Source organism: Trachypithecus francoisi, unplaced genomic scaffold (assembly GCF_009764315.1).
Source record: "Trachypithecus francoisi isolate TF-2019V2 unplaced genomic scaffold, Tfra_2.0 Lachesis_group9, whole genome shotgun sequence".
In the NCBI taxonomy this organism is placed as follows: Eukaryota; Metazoa; Chordata; class Mammalia; order Primates; family Cercopithecidae; genus Trachypithecus; species Trachypithecus francoisi.
Genome location: NW_022681474.1, coordinates 57,946,616 through 57,967,607, shown reverse-complemented (window position 1 = coordinate 57,967,607; position 20,992 = coordinate 57,946,616). Strand labels below are relative to the sequence as shown.

The window sequence follows — 20,992 nt, the reverse complement described above, 5'->3', positions numbered from 1 at the left end:
TGTACTCAGAAGACTCAGGTCACTCAGTTGAGTGACCGCTCAGTTTACAAGAGCTGTTACTGTAGTTGTGAAGGGCCCTGAGACACACATGGTAAGATCGGTAGGCTAAGAGAAAGGGGGCCACCATGAGAGAGACCCTAGAGGGAAACTGTTCCAGAGAAGAGAAGTATCTTGCTAAGGTCACACTGTGCTCTGGTAGCGAGCACAAGGTGGGCCGCTCCGCCCAAGTTTCAGCCTTTTCAGCTGAGTCCCGGCCCATCAGGCTACAGCAGGGGACTAAGCCTCAAGAAAGCAGGCATTCATAGGAAAGGGGTCCTGTAAGTCCCAAAAGCCAACTTTGCTTTGGAAGGTCTCCAAGAAGAACCTCAGATGCACTTCTCCAGAAGGCCCTAGCATTTTTGCCTGCGCCCATCACCCCCGCAACAACTTCTGCCCTCTTCAGGGATCCACCATTCCTATTCCTATTGCTATGAGGTATTATAACCTTTAACAGGTGGAAAGAAAACTTCACCTCAGCCAGGTGGTATTGATACCCATCCAAGGCAGGGGACAGGTTGAGGCTTGGACAGATTCAGAGATTGGGAATCCAGCTCTTTGAGCGTGCCTTCTGCAAGCACAACGGTACATCACCTCATCCATGGTGTGTACCATGCCTTAGCACTGTGTCTGTGCCCTCTGAGAGGCCCCCAATTTCTGGCCACACACTCAATATGCAGCAACACCTTTTACACTGGAAGTGATGCAAAGTCAGTCCCTAGGTTAATGAACGTATCTTCTTAGGTATTAAACCCAGTACTTATAAATAAATGATCACCGAATGGTGTAGAAAGCTTTAAAAGTTTTGGATATTAACAAGTGTTGGCTGGGTCAGGCGCGGTGCTCATGCCTATAATCCCAGCACTTTGGGAGGCCAAGGCGGGCGGATCACTTGAGGTCAGGAGTTCAAGACCAGCCTGGCCAACATGATGAAACCCTGTTGTCTCTACTAAAAATACAAAAATTAGGTGTGCTGGCACGTGTCTGTAATCCCAGCTACTTGGGAGACTGAGGCAGGAGAACTGCTTGAACCCGGGAGGCAGAGGTTGCAATGAGCCAAGATCGTGCCCATTGCACTCCAGCCTGGGCAAAGAAGTGAAACTCTGTATCAAAAAAAAAAAAAAAGTGTTGGCTGGGGGTGGTGACTCACACCTGTAATCCCAACACTTGAGGACGCCAAGGCAGGAGGATCACTTGAGCCTGGAAGGTGGAGGCTGCAGTGAGCCGTGATTGCGCCACTGCACACCAGCTTGGATGACAGGGTGAAACCTTGTCTCAAAAAAAAGTGTTTTTTTCATCCATTAGGAGTGTTTGGATGAACTCTGTCATGGTGTGATTCCTGAGGGTTGGACTGGCAATGAAGGCTGTGTTCAGGAAGTTTCTTGCCCTGCTTCCTGGACATGCATTTCTTACCAAAACTCCTGGAGTGACACATTGGAATCTGACTTCTTATGCAGTACAAATATGGGAAAGCTGGGTGAGAGGCACTGAAACCTACAGGAAATCAAACCTTGGGTGATGAGACTGGAAGGGTAAAGGAAAAACAACACCACTTTGCCTGAGCCTCAGCTCGGTGGGTGTAGGTCAAAGTTCAGAGATATCAAGATGTTTCAAAGAGAGAAAATTTCAGGATCCAGCTTCAACTTGTCTTCCCTCTCTGGCTTCAACACTGCAAAGGATACAAAGGACCTGGTGCGGAGGAAGGGAAGTCTGTGGCCCAGAGTGGCACCTGAAAATCAGCATTTGCAACTGGGACTCCCTCCCTGCCACCTGGCCTCCCCTACTCCCAGAATGAGCTTTTCCCTGTTGCTCTATGAAGAACATAGATGTGTCCATGACGGTATTAATTTCCCTGAGGAAAGGTAATAAAGACTAGAATGTACCCAGATGTAAAATAAAAGGGAAGTGGCAAGTATCTTACCTGGCACACAGTGGGAACATAACCTGAGATTTCTGTTTTCCAAGATGGACTGAACATTACAGGCATCAGTAGAAGGCTGAGATGGTCTATTTTGAGGAGTGCTCTACGTGTTCGCGTGTGAGAGCACGCGCGCGTGCACACACACACACACACACACACACAGAAGCTGACATTTTAAAAGACCCAGGAAAGCTGCACCCAGTGGCTCACGCCTGTCATCCTAGCACTTTGGGAGGCTTGAGTTGGGAGGATCACTTAAGACCAGGAGTTCAAGACCAGCCTGGGCAACATAGGGAGGCCCTGATTCTACAAAAATTTAAAATATTGGTTGGGTATGTTGGCGCATGCCTATAGTCTCAGCTACTTGCGAGGCTGAGGTGAGACGATCACTTGAGCCTGGCAGGTCAAGGTTACAGTGAGCCATGACAGCACCACTACACACACCAGCCTAGGTGACAGCAAGACTGTATCTCCAAAAAAAAAAAAAAAAAAAAAAGTCCGGGTGCACTGGCTCGCGTCTGTAATCCCAGCACTTTGGGAGGCCAAGGAGGGCGATCACAAGGTCAGGAGTTTGAGACCAGCCTTGCCAATATGGTGAAACCCCGTCTCTACTAAAAATACAAAAATTAGCCAGGTGTGGTGGTGGGTGCCTGTAGTCCCAGCTACTTGGGAGGCTGAGGCAGGAGAATTGCTTGAACCCGAGAGGAGGAGGTTGCAGTGAGCTGAGATCGCGCCATTGCATTCCAGCCTGACAACAGCAGAGCAAGACTGCGTCTCAAAAAAAAAAAAAAAAAAAAAAAGACAGTCTCACCCTCTGAAGACCACGCACAGGCAGCAAGGCACAGGGGATGATCCACGCTCAGCCTTCAGTACACATTTGTGGAATTAATCCCTCCCAGGCCAGGTTGTGAAGAAAGCTCTTTAACCTCAAGATTCAGACACACCATTCACAGCACAAACTTTGCAAAGCGAGACTCCATCTAAAAAAAAAAAAAAAAAGACCTAGGAGAACCAGACAGAAAGTGGGAGAAGATATACCCTGTTGCAATGACACCACACTCAGAGAAACCACCATGGTAAGGGAGCTGGCTCAGGACATTGAGTCCTCAAAACAATGCTCTCACTAGTCTCCTTTAATAAATGAAGAAACAGAGACCCAAAGAGGTAGAAACCTTCTCCAATGTCACCTGGCTTGGGAGACGGGCCCCAAGTTTAAACTCTGCTTAGTTACTGCAGAGCCACTACATTCTACTTCCTGCATGGAGAATGACTGGGGGACACATGCCCAGAGACCAGCAGAGAGAGAGAGAGTGGGAGGCAGAGGCCAGGAAACACAGGGTCAAGCTGGCCAAGATCTGCCCTCCAGGAGACCATGACACCCACAGAGTCCACAACATAAAAAGCACAGTGAGGCTGGGTGCAGTGGCTCACGCCTGTAATCCCAGCACTTTCAGGTGAATCACCTGAGGTCAGGAGTTCAAGACCAGCCTGACCAATATGGTAAAACCCAGTCTCTACTAAAATTACAAAAATTAACCTGGCACAGTGGCATGCGCCTGTAGTCCCAGCTACTCTGGAGGCTGAGGCAGGAGAATCGCTTGAACCCGGGAGGTGGAAGTTTCAGTGAGTTGAGATCATGCCACTGCACTCCAGCCTGGGCAACAGAGCGAGACTCCATCTCAACAACAACAACAAAAAAGCACAGTGAGGTGACTGCCCTAGGCAGTGAGGGTGTCGCCATCCAGCCACCAGGCTGGGGTCCTGACCTCCCATCCACCCTACATGTGACACTCAACTTGTCTCTACCTCAGTTTTCTCACCCTTAAAGTGGGGATTGTGAAAATAAAGATTACAACACCTAAAACACTTTAAGCTTTAAGAGAGATGTGACTGTGATCTGAATCATGTAACATTTCACAAGTCTACTTTTTTGTTGAGACGGAGTCTCGCTCTATAGCCCAGGCTGGAGTGCAGTGGTATGATCTGAGCTCACTGCAAGCTCCGCCTCCTGGGTTCACACTGTTCTCCCACCTCAGCCTCCCGAGTAGCTGGGACTACAGGTGCCCGTCACCACTCCCGGCTAATTTTTTGTATTTTTAGTAGAGACGGGGTTTCATCGTGTTAGCCAGGATGGTTTTGATCTCCTGACCTCGTGATCCGCCCTCCTTGGCCTCCCAAAGTGCTGGGATTACAGGCGTGAGCCACTGCGCCCGGCTTCACCAGTCTTTCTTAAATTACAACTTAACTCTCTTTCTCAGTGTGCTGCTTTAATAAATGACAAAAAAGAAAAGAGACCATACATCCCCCTTCCAATCACTAATCTTTGTTATAAATTGACTGTTTTGACTGGGTGCAGTGGCTCACACCTATAATCCCAGCATTTTGGGAGTCTGAGGCAGGAGGATCACTTGTGCCCAGAAGTTTGAGAGCAGCATGGGCAACATAGTGAGGCCCTGTCTCTACAAAAAAAATAATTAGCCAGGTGCAGTGGCTCATGCCTATAATCCCAGCACCTTGGGAGGCTGAGGCAGGTGGATCACCTGAAGTCAGGAGTTCGAGACCAGCCTGACCAACATGGTGAAACCCCGTATCTACTAAAAATACAAAAGTACCCAGGCATGGTGGTGCATGCCTGTAATCCCAGCTACTTGGGAGCCTGAGGCAGGAGAATCACTTGAACCCAGGAGGCGGAGGTTGCAGTGAGCTGATATCACGCCTCTCCACACCAGCCTGGGTAACAAGAGTGAAACTCCATCTCAATAATAATAATAATAATAATAATTGCTTCCTTTATTATCCTGTACCTAACTCAGACAGGGACCTTATGACAATTACATTTTCAGTGTAAAATGTTAAACAGTGCTTGTTTCTCCAGCACATATACTAAAATTGGAATAATTCAGAGATTAGCATGGCCCCTGCACAAGGATGACATGCAAATTTTCAAAGCATCCCATGTACATCCCACATACACACAAAGGGTTTCACTCTGTCACTCAGGCTGGAGTGCAGTGGCAAGATCTCAGCTCACTGCAGCCTCTGCCTTCCAGGCTCAAGCGATCCTCCTGCCTCAGCCTCCCAAGTAGCTGGGACCACAGGTGTGCACCACCACACCTGGCTAATATTTTCTATTTTTGGTAGAGATAGGGTTTCACCATGTTGTCCAGGTTGATTCCATACTTTTTAATTTTAAAAAAATGAATAAATTGATTGAGGGGAGTGGCTCACCACTATAATTCCAGCACTTTGGGAGGCCAAGGCAAGAGGATCACTTGAGACGAAGAGTTCAAGATCAGCCTGGGCAACATAGTGAGATCTAGCCTTCACTTTTTTTGTTTGTTTGTTTTTTGAGACAGTGTTTCGCACTGTTCCCCGGACTGACGTGCAATGGTGTGATCTCGGCTCACTGCAACCTCCACCCACCGGCTTCAAGCGATTCTCCTACCTCAGCCTCCCGAGTAGCTGAGATTACAGGGGCCTGCCACCGCATCCAGCTAATTTTTGTAATTTTAGTAGAGACGGGGTTTCACTATGTTGGCCAGGCTGGTCTCAAACTCCTGACCTCGTGATCCTCCCACCTCGGCCTCCCAATGTGCTGAGATTACAGGTATGAGCCACCACCCCCGGCCTGACCCAGCCTTCATTTTATATACAAATATTTAAATTTAAAATAAAGTATTAAATAGACCTTCCTCCTAAAGAAAGACTACCTCAACTGATCAGAACTTTTTTTTTTTTTTTTGGAGACAGAGTTTCGCTCTTGTTGCCCAGGCTGGAGTGCAATGGCGCAATCTTGGCTCACTGCAACCTCTGCCTCCTAGGTTCAAGCGATTCTCCTGCTTCAGCCTCCCAAGTAGCTGGGATTATAGGCATGCACCACCACACCCGGCTAATTTTGTATTTTTAGTAGAGACAGGGTTTCTCCGTGTTGGTCAGGCTGGTCTCGAACTCCCAACCTCAGGTGATCCACCTGCCTCAGCCTCCTAAAGTGCTGGGATTACAAACATGAGCCACCACACTGGGCCCAGATCATTATAACAATACATTAAACCTTACATTTTAAAAAGTTAAAATTCAGCCAGGTGCAGTGGGTGGCTCATGCCTGTAATCCCAACACTTTAGGCAGCCAAGGCGAGTGAATCACTAGAGCCCAGAAGTTTGAGACCAGCCTGGGCAACATGGCAAAACTCTGTCTCTACCAAAAAAAAAAAAATACAAAAATTATCCTGGTGTGGTGGTGTGCACCTGTAGTCCCAGCTGCTCAGGAGGGTGAGGCAGGAGAATTGCTTGTGCCCAGAAGGTCAAGGCTGCAGAGAGCCATGACTGTGTCACTGTACTTCAGCCTGGGTGACAGAGGGAGACCGTGTCTCAAAAAAGATAAAAAAAAAAAAAAAAAACAGTTAAAATCCTATTAAACTTTCCTAAACTGTGTCTATATAAATGATCCCAGGCCAGGCACAGTGGCTCATGCCTGTAATCCCAGCACTTTCGGAGTCTGAGGCAGGTGGCTCACTTAAGGTTAGGAGTTTGAGACCAGCCTGGCCAACATAGTGAAACCCTGTCTCTACTAAAAATACAAAAAAAATTAGCTGAGCATGGAGGCTCGGGCCTGTGATCTCAGCTACTCAGGAGGCTGAGGCACAAGAATCACTTGAACCCAAAAGGTGGAGGTTATAGTGAGCAGAGATCATGCCACTGCACTCTAGCTTGGGCAACAGAATGAGACTCTGTCTCAAAAAAATAAAAATAAAATAAATGATCCCAAACTTTTACACTGTACTTATTTATTGTGAGACAGGGTTTCCCTCTGTCGCCCAGGCTGGAGTGCAGTGGTGCTTCCTGGGCTCACTGCAGCCTTGACCTCCCATGCTCAAGCGCTCCTCTCAGCTCCGCTGGGGTATAGGTGTGTGCCACAACGCCAGACTGTTTGTTCTATTTTTTTTGTACAGATGGGGTCTTGCTGTGTTGCCCAAGCTGATCTCAAACTCCTGGGCTCAAGTGATCTGCCCGCCTTGGCCTCCCAGAGTGTCAGGATTGAACCCCCACACCCCGCCAAGACTTTAAAACTCTGATTCCATTCTTCTTTTCTTTTTTTTTTTTTCTTTTTTGAGATGGAGTCTCGCTCTGTCGCCAAGGCTGGAGTGCAGTGGCACGATCTCAGCTCACTACAGCCTCCGCCTCCCAGGTTCAAGTGATTCTCCTGCCTCAGTTTCCCAAGTAGCTGGGACTACAGGAGTGCACCACCACACCTGGCTAATTTTTGTATTTTTAGTAGAGATGGGGTTTCACCATGTTGGCCAGGCTGGTCTTGAACTCCTGACCTCATGTTCTGCCTGCCTCGGCCTCCCAAAGTGCTGGGATCACAGGTGTGAGCCACTGCCCCCAGCCATGACTTCCATTCTCTACAATCCATAGTTCCTGAGCAGGCCATCCTTAACCTTTACACTTAAATAAACTCCTTTAAAACTAAAATCTGACCTGTTTGACTATTGTAGATCGACAGGCTAATGAGAGTATATACCTCCAAGGACTTCTGTGAGGGCTAAGTGCAATGAGCTCAAGTAAACAGCTGGCCGAGGAAACACCTGGACTCCCCATGCAGTGTGCACACAGAGACACAGGCCCGCCTCAGCCTCCCAAAGTGCTGGGATTACAGGCCTGAGCCCCCATTCCCAGCCAATATTTTATATTTTTACACAAGTGACAGCATCCTATTCAGACTGCCCTATACTTTTTTCCAGTTAAAAGTATGTCTGGGCCAGACACAGTGGCTCACGCCTGTAATCCCAGCACTTTGGGAGGCCCAGGCGGGTGGATCACCTGAGGTCAGGAGTTTGAGACCAGCCTGCTCAACATAGCGAAATCCTGTCTGTACTAAAAATACAAAAATTAGCTGGGCACAGTGGTGTGTGCCCATAATCCCAGCTACTCGGGAGACCGAGACAGAATTGCTTGAATCTGGGAGGTGGAGATTGTAGTGTGCCAAGATTGAGCCACTGCACTCCAGCTTGGGCGACAGAGTGAGACTCCGGCTCATCAATTAATAAATAAACCATTTAGGCCGGGCGCGGTGGCTCAAGCCTGTAATCCCAGCACTTTGGGAGGCCGAGACGGACGGATCACGAGGTCAGGAGATCGAGACCATCCTGGCTAACATGGTGAAACCCTGTCTCTACTAAAAATACAAAAAAAAAAAAAAAAAAAACTAGCGGGCGAGGTGGCGGGCGCCTGTAGTCCCAGCTACTCGGGAGGCTGAGGCAGGAGAATGGCGTAAGCCCGGGAGGTGGAGCTGGCAGTGAGCTGAGATCTGGCCACTGCACTCCAGTCCAGGCGACAGAGCGAGACTCCGCCTCAAAAAAATAAATAAATAAATAAATAAATAAATAAATAAACCATTTAAACCATCACTGCCCTCCCTAGCCCTCCCAGCCCAGAGACCCCCATCCCTTGTCAGCCATCCCCCCTTACCTTCTGGACAGGGACAAGTGTCCCTCATTTGGAAAAGAATTAGGGAGGGGTAACAGCAGACTAGGGAGGCCTGGGTCCTCCACACGCCTGTGTGGGGTGTGTTTGGCCCCCAGCAACAAGGCAGGCCTGAGGTCTGCAGAGGGAGGTAGCCCACTCCTTGTTCGGGGGTGGCTATCCTCCTCCTGGACCCATCCCTCTCCTATGGGGGAGGCTAAGTGGGTGTCAGGGCCCTGTCAGAGGGTGAGCCACCCCCAGGGGTGCCCACCGGCCACCAGTCTCCCTTCAGTAGACATGCAGCCCAAGTGACAGCAGTGGCACCGCTGAGCACAGGGAGCCTGAAGGTCAGTGCCTGGCTCCTGGTATCCTCCACGGTCCCCAGGACACCCCCACACAGAGGTCCCAGAACCCCCACAGCTGGCACAAGAGCCCAGAAACACCCTGCCCAGCACCCTCCGGGTCCCTCTTTTAGGATCTGGGTGAGCTAAAGAAGCCAAAAGAAAGCCTGGGCGTGGTGGCTTACGCCTGTAATCCTAGCACTTTGGGAGGCCAAGGTAGGCAGACAGCCTGAGCTCAGGAGTTCGAGACCAGCCTGGGCAACACGGTGAAACCCCATCTCTACTAAAATACAAAAAAAATTAGCCAGACCTGGAGGCATGCACCTGTAGTCCCAGCTACTCGGAGCCTGAGGCAGGAGAATTGCTTGAACCCGGGAGGCAGAGGTTGCAGTGAGCTGAGATCACACCACTGTACTCCAGCCCGGTAGACAGAGTGAGACTCCGTCTCAAAAAAAAAAAAAAAAAAAAAAGAAGAAGCCAAAAGAGAGTCTTCGGCCCAGCCCGCTCCTCCCCAACAGCCCTGGGTGTGGCAGGTCGGTCAGCCTGAGTCTCAGGAAGCCTGACCATTTCCCTCCAGCTTGCGTCATGGAGCCCTGGGCGTGGCTGCAGGGTTTAAAGAGCCTACCCACCTGCCTGCGCCGTCCACAGCCCAGCAGCTTCCTCAGATCCATTCTCTGCGCTGCCAGCTCAGGTGAGCCCTCACCCAGGTGACCAGGCGTCCACTTCGGGGCTGCTGGGTGAAGGGGGTGGGTGCCCAAGAATTCTGAGTAATGAGGAGCCTGTTGAGGTGTCTGAGGGCAGATATGGCTGCAGCAGACGCTTGAAGTCCTCTTGCTTTGCACCTACTGTCATACGGATGGTGGGTTGGGGGCTGGAGGAAACAGAAGCCAGCCCTTGGTTAAAGAATATATGAACTGGTGGGGTGCACCTGTGGTCCCAACTGCTTGAGATACTCAGGTGAGGAGATCACCTGAGCCAAGAGAGTTCAAGGCTGCAGTGAGCCGAGATCATGCCACTGCTCTCCATCCTGGGTAACAGAGCAAGACCCTGTCTCAAAAAAATAATAATAACAAAAATAAAAAAATAAAAAATGTGACCTAGAGTTGAGACCCTCATATTCCAGGAACTCTTGTTGGTGAAGGTAGAGAGAGACCAGTGAAGGCTCGGGGAAGCCAGCTTTGGAGACTGCTCCTAGCCCAATAACCCATGTTCAGAAGCAGTGCCTAAGAGTCTCTCCCTCCCGTGCCTCCCTCCCACTGCAGAAGGAGCAGTTTATTTATGGATGTATTTATGTATTTATTTTTAGATGGAGTCTCACTCTGTTGCCCGGGCTGGAGTGCACTGGCACAATCTCAGCTCACTGCAACCTCCACCTTCCAGGTTCAAGTGATTCTTCTGCCTCAGCTTCCCAAGAAGCTGGGAATACAGGCGCCTGTCACCACACCCAGCTAATTTTTGTATTTTTAGTATAGACGGGGTTTTGCCATGTTGCCCAGGCTGATCTTGAACTCCTGACCTCAGGTGATCCACCCGCCTCAGCCCCAAAGTGCTGGGATTATAGGTGTGAGTCACTGTGGCCAACCTATGGATGTATTTATTGTAACAGGTTTTTAGTGCTTACTGTGTGCTAGGCATGGTTCTTAGGCTTGGCAAATAGTAGTTCATGTAATTCCATTGCTATAACCTTATGAAGTTGCTACTATTCTGATGATCCACCTTTTACAGGACACTGGTGAAGGAGCAGTGAGGAACCTGCAGAGTCACACAGTTGGTAAGTTGCTGAGAATCGACCCAGCCCCAGACAGCTGGCCCTGGATCTGTGATCTCATCAGGATGCCAGAGCTGGGTACAGCAAATGATGACAATGGCTTCAGTATTGAAGACTTGACCACACTAGGCTAACAATATGCAAGGGGCTGGGAGGGGCCCTGCGCTCAAAGACTCAGCCTCCCCAAGGACAAGTAAATGGGGTCCTGGCTACTTCCAACCTGAGGGAGAAATGTCATACCACAGGAGGTCTATACTCTGAGAGCAGAATCTGGGGCTGCTGGAGCAGGGTCCCCTGCCAGGGCTGGCAGGGGAGGTCCTGGCTGCTGTAGTCGCCTCATCCCAGGATTCAGCGCTTTTTTCTTCCTCTGCACCCTTGCTTTTGTGGGGGCTGTCTGGGAATTCAGACTCAGGGCACTGGACTCTGGCCACCCCAGGCCCAGACCTTTGGCAGCAATAGCCTGGGGCCTGATAACAATGCCCTTTGCGTGGGGTTAGGAATTCCAGACCCTGACTTAGAATAGCAGCCACCTGACCCTGGGCATCTGATTACACCTCTCTAAGCTCCATTTCTTTTTTTTCTTCCTCTGAAATTGAGACAATAATAGTGCCTTCCTCGTAGGGAGGAGTAGGGGGTGGGTTTGTCACATGGATTTTAACAACGTCTTCTGCAGCACTTACTCTGTGCAGGCACAGTTCTGAGCTCTTAGCTCATGCTTACTCCCCCAGGCCGTCACTATCTCTAGGTGGGAAGACAGAAAGTAGTCACTTTCCCAAGATCACCCCACAAGCAAGTGTATCCTTGGGGTTTGTACACCTACTCTCACCACAGGGCTCTGCCTGCCCCCGCCCCCTGTAGCTGACCAAGCGAGCTGTGAGCCTGGAGCAGATCCGTGGGCTGCAGACCCCAGCCCCAGTGCCTATCCTCCTGCAGCCCTGCCACTCGAACTGTGACATGGAGAGAGTGACCCTGGCCCTTCTCCTACTGGCAGGTGAGTCCTCCCAGTCTCTTGGGACCCTCTTGCAATCACCCCACCCACAAAGGCAGCAAAAGTCAGACAACATCTCCCAAAAGGGGTCTGGTGTTCAATCAGCATGCTTTATTTAAACTGACAACTTAGAAACATGAAGGAAATGACAGTACAGGTAGGATGAGAATATTGCAAAAAGATCCTAATAGCTCCAGAGGAATTGAACCGTGGAAAACATTAACCACCTGTGGCTTGAAGACAAAAACAGCAGATGGCACAGTGGCTCAGGCCTGTAATCCCAGCGCTTTGGGAGGCCAAGGTGGGAGGATCACTTGAGCCTGGGAGGTCGAGGCTGCAGTGAGCTAGGATTGCACCATTGCACTCCAGCCTGGGTGACAGAGAGAGGTTCCATCTCAAAAAAAAGGCAAGCACTCCCTGTTTCTTCAGGGGGCAGAGACATAACAAACCATCCCTGTTAGCAGGCACACAGCAGCAGCAGGAAGCCTGGGAAGGCAGGGCTTGGGCGGGGCCAAACCCTGAGGCTGTGTGGGGCTGGGGAGGGTGTGAGGAAGGGAACTGGTGGCTCCAGGGTCACCCTACAACCTCTGGGCTGGGGTCCTGCTGCCTGACTTACTTGGACACCAGTGTCATGAATTCCCACCCATTTTCTCTGCTCCTCCCACACAGGCCTGACTGCCTTGGAAGCCAATGACCCATTTGGTGAGTGAGGCCCCCAAACAGCCTGCCCACTCTGCCCACATCTCCCCTCTGATACCCACATCCTGTCTCCTGGTTCTGGTTCTGAAGTCTTTTTCCCCTGCTTTTTCTAGCCAATGAAAACGATCCCTTCTACTATGGTAAGAGCTGATATTCCCACCCCCACCCTCCCTTTGCTTATCCTGGACCTCTTTGCCAGACAAGTTGGTGAGGGGTGGTGTGGACCTAGTGTACACAAAGTGGGATGGGGGATTAAACCTGGTCTGTGTGAGAGCGTTGCTCCAGCAAGGGGAGGGTAGCCACAGGATGCTTAGGAACCCTCCTGGAGAAGGGTTGGTGTCTGGGCGGTTAGGGCCCCCCGATACATCACCCCTACCCTCCTGCCTTCACTCACCCTCACCCTCCCCTTCCCTAGTCCCCAGTCCTTAGGCGGTCCTCCTCTCTTCCTCTCCCCTGGGCCTCAGCCCCAGGATAGCTTTCCTTGATCATCCTTCAAAGTCCCTTCTTTGCGCATGTCCACTTATTCTTTTTTTTTTTTTTTTCTTTTTCTTTTCTTTTTTTTTTTTTTTGAGACAAGAGTCTCCCTCTGTTGCCCAGGCCGTAGTGCAGTGGGGCGATCTTGGCTCACTGCAAGCTCCGCCTCCTGGGTTCATGCCATTCTCCCGCCTCAGCCTCCCGAGTGGCTGGGACTACAGGCGCCGGCCACCAAGCCCGGCTAATTTTTGCATTTTTAGTAGAGACGGTTTTTTTTTTTTTTTGAGACGGAGTCTCGCTCTGTAGTCCGGGCTGGAGTGCAGTGGCCGGATCTCAGCTCACTGCAAGCTCCGCCTCCCGGGTTTACGCCATTCTCCTGCCTCAGCCTCCCGAGTAACTGGGACTACAGGCGCCCGCCACATCGCCCGGCTAGTTTTTTTGTATTTTTTTAGTAGAGACGGGGTTTCACCGTGTTAGCCAGGATGGTCTCGATCTCCTGACCTCCTGATCCACCCGTCTCAGCCTCCCAAAGTGCTGGGATTACAGGTTTGAGCCACCGCGCCCGGCCTTTTTTTTTTTTTCTTGAGACAGATTCTGACTCTGTCGCCCAGGCTGGGGTGCAGTGGCATGATCTCCACTCACTGCAACCTCCACCTCCCGGGTTCAAGCAATTCTCCTGTCTCAGCCTCCCGAGTAGGTGGGACTACAGGTGCCCGCTGCCACGCCTAGCTAATTTTTGTATTTTTAGTAGAGATGGGATTTCACCATATTGGTCAGGCTGGTCTCGAACTTCTGACCTCAGGTGATCTGCCCGCCTCAACCTCCCAAAGTGCTGGGATTACAGGTGTGAGCCACCATGCCCGGCCTCACCTTTTTTCTTCTTAGTGTTTCCCCACCAGACACAGAATGATGTCTCTGTTGCTGGCTTGTCTTTATGCATATGGCAGCGGCTGGCACAAGCAGGGGCTCACGAATGTCTTTTGAATGAATGAGTGAGGCCCCAGGCTGGTGCAAGCACACTCTCTGTACCTGCCCCAGACTGGAAAAACCTGCAGCTGAGCGGACTGATCTGCGGAGGGCTCCTGGCCATTGCTGGGATCATGACGGTTCTGAGTGAGTGGCAGGGCAGGTGGGGCTGGCGGACAGGGTGGGGCAGGAAGAGAGAGTGGTCTGATTCCAGCACTGACCCTGGCACTGACCCCTCTCTCCCTCTCAGGTAGCAAATGCAAATGCAAGAGCAGCCAGAAGCAGCACAGGTGAGCCCAACCCTGTGGTGCACCCCTCCTTCAGGGCAGAACTATGGGAGGACAGTCCTGACCTGGAGAGTGGACAGGGTCCTGGCCACTCACTGGACTTGCAGCCAGCTTTGTTATTCAGATAGTCAACCCTGAAGGGCCCCAGTCAGGGAAAGCTCTGACCTCGGTATTGTGTGAAGTGACCACGGAAGGAGAGCAAGGAGGTGCATTCTTGGGGCCAGGCGGCAAGAGTCTGGGATGTAGGGTAGAAGGTCCTCCAGGCTAACCTGATACTACTCTGATGCGGTCCTTTCTCTAGTCTCGTACTTGAGAAAACCATCCCACTCATCACTCCAGGTGAGACGGGCTTCCGTGGGCTGAGGGGGTGTCTGTGTAAGGACTGTGTCTGATGACCTGCCTGCCACTCTCCGCAGGCTCTGCCACTACCTGCTGAGCACAAGACCGGCCTCCAGGGATGGCCTGAAGCCTAACACTGGCCCCCAGCGCCTCCTCCCCTGGAAGGACTTATCCTCAAGGAAGGACTTCTTTCCAAGGGCAGGCTGTTAGGCCCCTTTCCAATCAGGAGACTTTTTTTCTGAATTAAACTCCCCCCACCACCCCTTCCTCTGTAGTCTTGTGATCCATCGTCTTTGGGTCTGGGGGCGAGTAATCCCTTGGATTGCTGACTTTCCCTGGAGGCCCACTCCCAACAAGCTTCCCGATCCCTGAGTCCCTGCCGCCCAACTGTCTCCTATGGCTCCCACTCCAGCAAGCCCCACAGAGACCCATGCACCGTGAGACACTACAGTGTTATAACAGAAGACCTTTCCATTTCCACCACTTGCATGGGGGTCCTAGAAGCCCTGATGCCTCAGGTACTCATGACTTCCTTTAACCTAGAGTGACCCCCCGGGCTCGCCCCCCATTGAAACCTCATCTCACCCAGTGAGTGCTCTCTATGGTAGAAAATGTAGTAATTCCTTCGACCCATTCCAGTAAAACCCTCAGCTCACCCCGTGGGCCCCCCTCCTCCCAGGAAATATCCTGTGAAATTCCATGAAGAACTATGTCTTGAGAAGCCCTGCATAGTGCACGTGGGAGTCAAACACCATGTGTGCAAATCCGAGTTCTTTGGCATGCCCAAACTCCCCTCCAGGAAGACCTCCCTGGCAATGTCCCTGTAGCACCCCAGGCAGGGGTGTGAAGTGCCGCTCCTGCCTGGTGCCCGTCCTGCAGTCCTGCCCCTTGATGGCCCAGGAGAAGGAAATGAGCCCACTTCTAGCCTCTGCCCCCAGCAAAGGCCAGAGCACAACAGAGTCCTGCCAGGTGGCAGCTCCCAATCTGAGGCCAGGGCCTGGGCTGGGCAGCTGTCTCCAAAGATGCATCCTCCCTCCACTTCTCAGGGTAGGCCACATCCTTGAGAAGTATGATGTATCCTAGACTTAGGGTCTCCTGACTTGTGGGCTGGGGTCAGAGACTTGTGCAGGGCCCCAGAGTTGTAAAAATGAGGTCCACATGTCTGCCAGAGCCTTTGAAACAGGATATGCAGGGGCTGAGAGCAAGGTTCCAAGGTGGGGCTGAGTGGGACTCAGGATACCTGGCTGAGTCCAGCCACTATCAGGGAATCTTGGGTGGGTCACAGAACACCTGGCAAGCCCCAGTGCTTTGGGGAAGCTGCCCTGTACCGGCAGCCCCAGGTGGTATGGCCAGTCCGGAGGCGGCACTGAGTCTGCACAGGCAGACCCAGGGAGGGGCCTGTGCGCAAACCACCCTGGTGGAGGGAATCAGCAGCACGACTGGAATGCAGGCGATAGGATCACTGAGGAAGCAAGGCCCAGCCCTGCAGGAACACAGAGGCAGGGGTGGGAGCCACCCAGCAGGGCTGATAGAACGGGGCTCCTGAGCACGCCTCCTCATCCAGGGGGTGCAGTGCAGAGCTCTCTCCTCGTTGGCACCGGAAGACGCTGGTGTGAGGGACTGCTTTTGAGAACATGAAAGTGAGGTAAGAAAGCCGAGTCTGGAGTGGCAGACCCAGGGGAAGCCACAAAAGGTGACCGGAAGCAGTGCATGCTTTCTGACTGAGGAACCCAGGGCGCAGTCATGACTATCAGGAGCTCTGCTGTTTGAAATCCTAGCAAACCTTGTCCTTGCATGGTGGCCCCATGACCCTGACAAGAGATGCAGCCTTGGCTTCCAACCCCAGTGCCCTGCTGGGGAGCAGAGGTTTCTGGACATGACATCCATCCACCTCCACCTTCACATGTCGTGTCCTGGGGCCACATCGTGGTTGAGACCTGCAGCTCTCCTTTCAAGCTCTCATGCTGCTTCATTTAAACTTCTCCTGGACAGGTGCCACAGTTTCCCCAAGTCCTGTAAGTGACCACTTATGTAGGAGGCCCCACCACACATGAGTCCCTAGGTGTGACTGCCCAGTGACAGGCTTATCCCGCTGATGTGGAGGGTGACAGCTCTAGCTTATGGAGCCTGGGGAAATCATGGTGGGAGGAGTCAGAGATTGATGGGAGGCCAGGTCTGGGTGACAGTAGAGGATGGAGTCAGTGTTAGCCCCAGATGGGTGAGGCTGGGCCCTGGAGTTGAGCTGCTGGTTCCCAGCGGAAATGAGCTCTCCTCTCTCCCTTCTGGGAGTGAGGAATGGGCTGACTAGGGCATGACAGAGGCTCTCCAGGCTTCCCTTTGTGGGATTACTGGCTGTGCCTCAGAGACCCCTTCCTGGGGCCTGTTTCGGAGGTGGGGGGTAATTTCCCCTTGTCATCCTCTCCTAGTTGAGGGGCTGCGGGGAGAGGTGGGGGGGGGAACCAGAGAAAGCAAAGGGTCATTTCCACTCAGTTGGGGATTTACTATGTGACAGACACCACTGTAAACACTTCACACACGTCGAATTTTCCTAGCAACCTATGAGGTGCGGATGACATTAGGGTTAGGGTTAGGTTAGAGGAGAGAGGCACCCAGAGGTTCTCATGGGCTAACGAATTCCACAGCCAGCCTCCAACCCAGGTGTCCTGCTCCTGAGCCCTGTTTCCAAAGATCTGGGGCCTGTTGCCTTCCCGATGTTTATCATTATCAAAGACAGAGCCCAGGGACTGTGCTGCTGGGTGTCTATACATCCTTCCTCACTTTTTTATTTTAAAAATCTTTTTATTTTTCAGGGCTGGGCTCAGTGGCTCATGCCTGTAATCTCAGCACTTTGGGAAGCCGAGGTGGGAGGATCACTTGAGGTCAGGAGTTCAGGACCAGCCTGGCCAACATGTTGAAACCCTGTAACTACTAAAAATATAAAAATTGGCTAGGCGCAGTGGCTCACGCCTGTAATCCTAGCTACTCAGGAGGCTAAGGTGGGAGGATCACTTGAACCCAGGATGTGGAGGTTGCAGTGAGCGGAGATTGCACTGCTGCACTCCAGCCTGGGTGACAGACCGAGACTCTGTCTCCAAAAAAAAAAAAGAAAAGAAAAGAAAAGAAAACAAACATCACAGAGACATTTACTCACAAAGTAAACCAAATTCTAACCTAGCACCCCAAAATTATCAAGGTTAAAAGTTTGCCCCCCCCAAAAAAAAGTTTGCTAATCTTTCAGATCGTCTTTTCCCTCTTGTACCTGGGAGTTGGCCTTGTGAGTTTGAGATCAGAACTCAGGCTATTGCCGGGCACAGTGGCTCAAGCCTGTAATCCAGGCACTTTGGGAGGCTGAGATGGGCAGATCACCTGAGGTCGGGAGTTCAAGACCAGCCTGACCAACATGGTGAAACCCCCTCTCTACTAAAAATACAAAATTAGCTGGGCGTGGTGGCACATGCCTGTAATCCAAGCTACTCAGGAGGCTGAGGCAGGAGAATCACTTGAACCCTGGAGGTGGAGGTTGCAGTGAGCCAAGATTGTGCCATTGCACTCCAGCCTGGCAACAGAGTGAGACTCGGTCTCAAAAAAAAAAAAAAAAAAAAAACCAAACCAAACCAAACCAAAAAACCTTACATTAAGATAATTATAGATTCACATGCAATTGTAAAAAATAATACAGAGAGATAAGCCAGTTTCCCCCAGTGGCAACTTCTTGCATAACTATAGTACACTATATCACAACAGAATATTGAAACTGCTAGAAACATCGGTCTTACTGAGATTTCACCAGTGTTAGAACACTCATTTGTGTGTGCATGTATGTTTAGTTCTGTGCAACTTTATCACCCGTGATTCCTGTGACCACCACAGTCAAGATCTAGAACAGTTCATCACCAGGATCCCTCATGCTCCTCTTTTATAGCCAAACCCATTTCCCTCCCTACTTAGGGCCCCCAGGCCAAACCTCTGGCAACCACTAAACTGTCCTCTATCTCTATAATTTTGTTATTTCCAGAATGTTAGGACCTGGCACGGTGGCTCACACCTGTAATCCCAAAACTTTGGGAAGCTGAGGCGGGTGGATCATCTAAGGTTAGGAGTTCGAGACCAGCCTGACCAACATGGTGAAACCCTGTCTCTACTGAAAATACAAAATTAGCCAGGCGTGGTGGCAGGCGCCTATAATTCCAGCTACTCCAGATGCTGAAGCAGGTGAATCGCTTAAACCCAGGAGGAAGAGGTGCAGTGAGCCGAGACTGCACCACTGCATTCCAACCTGGACAATAGAGTGAGACTCTGTCTCAAAAAAAAGAAAACAAGAATGTTAGGCTGGGTGTGGTGGCACATGCCTGTAGTCTCAGCTACTTAGGATAAAGCAGTTGAACCACTGGAGAGTTTGAGGCTGCAGTGAGCCCTGATTGCGATCATGCCATTGTACTCGAGCCTGGGTGACAGAGCAAGGCCTGGTCTCAAAAAAAAAAAAAAAAAAGGGAGCTATGATCTCACCACTGCTCTTTAGCATGGGCAAGAGAGTAAGATTCTGTCTTTTTTTTTTTTTTTTTCAAGATGGAGTCTCACTCTATCACCAGGCTGGAGTGCAATGGCCTGATCTTGGCTCACTGCACTCTTCACCTCCTGGGTTCAAGCCATTCTCCTGCCTAAGCCTCTTGAGTAGCTAGGACTGCAGGCATGTGCCACCACACCGAGCTAATTTTTGTAATTTTAGTAGAGATGGGATTTCACCATGTTGGCCAGGATGGTCTGGAATTCCTGACCTCAGGCGATCCGCCTGCCTCGTCCTCCCAAAGTGCTGGGATTATAGGTGTGAGCCACTGCTCCCAGCCTGATTATTTTTAAAAAAACAAAAACAATAAAACTGAGATGCCTTGAGACTTGATGCATCTGCCAGCGCCCAAATCATGAGGGTGGTCTTAGTGCAGGTGACTTATCTCCCATACTGCTAAGTACTCAGGGGCTGCTTCTTGAAAGGTAACTAGGCTGGGCGCGGTGGCTCACGCCTGTAATCTCAGCACTTTGGGAGGCCGAGGTGGGCAGATTGCCTGAGGTCAGGAGTTCCAGACCAGCCTGGCTAACATGGTGAAACCCTGTCTATACTAAAAATATGAAAATTAGCCGGCTGCGGTGGCGGGTGCCTGGAATCCCAGCTACTCGGGAGGCGGAGACAGGAGAATCACTTGAACCTGGGAGACGGAGATTACAGTGAGCTGAGATTACACCACTGCACTCTAGCCTGGGCAACATGAGACTCCGTCTCAAAAAAAAACAAGAAAAACAAAAACAACAAAAACAAAAACAAAAAAATAAAAGAAAGGTAACTAGCCCTCTCCTGCAGAAAACGTGGCCTTGATTCAGAACACTCAGAGTTTCAGGGTTTGGCCTGAGTGTTTACTGAGACTCATCAGAGGCGCTACATGAAATCATTTAGGAACACAGGTACCTCTTTGATGGGGCCTATGCTGTCATTTGTAGCAGATGGCAGAGCAGCTGGTGGAGTCCTTGCATCCTTCTGGTCACCTGGTAATTAGCAGGAGTAGTATTTTTTTTTTTTTTTTTGAGACAGGGTCTGTCACCCAGGCTGAGGTGCAGTGGTGCAGTCTTGGCTCACTGCAACCTCTGCCTCCTGGGCTCAAGTGATCCTGCCACCTCAGCCTCCCAAGTAGCTGGCCTACAGGTGTGAGCCACCATGGGCCCGAGTAATTTTTATATTTTTTGTAGAATTGGAGGTCTCGCTATATTGCCCAAGCTGCTCAAACTCCTCAGCTTGGCCGGGCACGCTGGCTCACGCCTGTAATCCTAGCACTTTGGGAGGCCGAGGTGGGTGGATCACCTGAGGTCCGGAGTTCAAGACCAGCCTGGCCAACATGGTAAAACCCCATCTCTACTAAAAATACAAAAATTAGCTGGGCGTGGCAACATGCACCTGTAATCCCAGCTACTCAGGGAGCTAAGGCAGAATTGCTTGACTAGGGAGGCGGAGGTTGCAATGAGCCGAGATCGCACCACTGCACTCCAGCCTGGGTAAGAGTGAGATTCTGTCTTAAAAATACAAAACAAAACAAAAAACCACCTCAGTTCAAGCGATCCACCTGCCTCAGCCTCCCAAAGCACTGGCATTACAGGTATGAGCCACTGCGCCAGGCCTCAGGGTATTTTCAAGTGTTAAAGCAGCTTTCTCCAAAATCCAAAACTGCTACCCAAAATTATGCCTCTTTCTTAGTGATAAGAGTTTCTGCAACCAGGACCCTTGAGATTTCAACACCCAGCATTTTTAGTGACTCAAAGAATGAAAATTCTTATCAGGTCCTTACTTGCTTACACGTTAACCACTCGCTTTTTGCCCAATATTCCTTGTTTCCATAATGAAATTATAAACTGCTGGAATACTGTTCCTTGTGAAGGAGGGGTTAACTTCAGGGCCATAAAAAAGTTTTGCAGAACGAATGAGTATCTTTAAACACACTGTGACCAGCTGCAGACACCCAGAAGTCTGGTTATTCAAGACACTATGTGAGACTAAAGAAACACAGACTTCCCCCCACTTAGTTCTCTGAAACTGCTCTTCCCTTATTCTCTAGCTGTGTAAAAACTCCCCATGCCTGCCATGGTGGCGTATGCCTGTAATCCCAGCACTTTGGAAGGCCAAGGCTATAGTGTACTATGTCGATTGTGTATCTGCAGCAAGTTTGGCCT

The 20,992-nt window shown here is 50.8% G+C and overlaps 1 protein-coding gene and 1 non-coding gene across 8 annotated transcripts; both read left to right on the top strand.

Annotated features, from left to right (window-relative positions):
• The first annotated feature begins 1,258 nt into the window (after positions 1-1,258).
• FXYD4 (FXYD domain containing ion transport regulator 4) lies at positions 1,259-14,545 on the top strand. Of its 7 annotated transcripts, XM_033209208.1 has the most exons (9): positions 9,367-9,451; positions 10,486-10,531; positions 11,387-11,519; positions 12,186-12,218; positions 12,329-12,355; positions 13,728-13,802; positions 13,906-13,945; positions 14,244-14,281; positions 14,359-14,545. In XM_033209208.1, the coding sequence occupies exons 3-9, from the start codon at positions 11,483-11,485 to the stop codon at positions 14,376-14,378; spliced, it is 270 nt and encodes an 89-aa protein (XP_033065099.1). In that variant the 5' UTR covers positions 9,367-9,451; positions 10,486-10,531; positions 11,387-11,482; the 3' UTR covers positions 14,379-14,545. The 7 variants fall into 7 exon arrangements, with proteins under 7 accessions (XP_033065096.1, XP_033065097.1, XP_033065099.1 ...); XM_033209205.1 differs by lacking the exons at positions 9,367-9,451; positions 14,244-14,281 and adding an exon at positions 1,259-1,898 and having other exon boundaries at positions 14,359-14,539; XM_033209206.1 differs by lacking the exons at positions 9,367-9,451; positions 14,244-14,281 and adding an exon at positions 1,259-1,898 and having other exon boundaries at positions 11,360-11,519; positions 14,359-14,539.
• On the top strand, positions 4,817-4,920 carry LOC117082966. The gene has a single exon (XR_004436879.1). It is a non-coding gene; the product is annotated as a U6 spliceosomal RNA (small nuclear RNA).
• Positions 14,546-20,992: the final 6,447 nt, after the last annotated feature.

Bases quoted from the DNA above. Each gene is read 5' to 3' on its own strand.
- FXYD4 (XM_033209205.1), top strand. From the start codon at position 11,483: ATGGAGAGAGTGACCCTGGCCCTTCTCCTACTGGCAG. The intron at 11,520-12,185 runs GTGAGTCCTCCC...CCTCCCACACAG, and splicing joins GGCCCTTCTCCTACTGGCAG to GCCTGACTGCCTTGGAAGCC. The intron at 13,946-14,358 runs GTGAGCCCAACC...CACTCTCCGCAG, and splicing joins AGCAGCCAGAAGCAGCACAG to GCTCTGCCACTACCTGCTGA.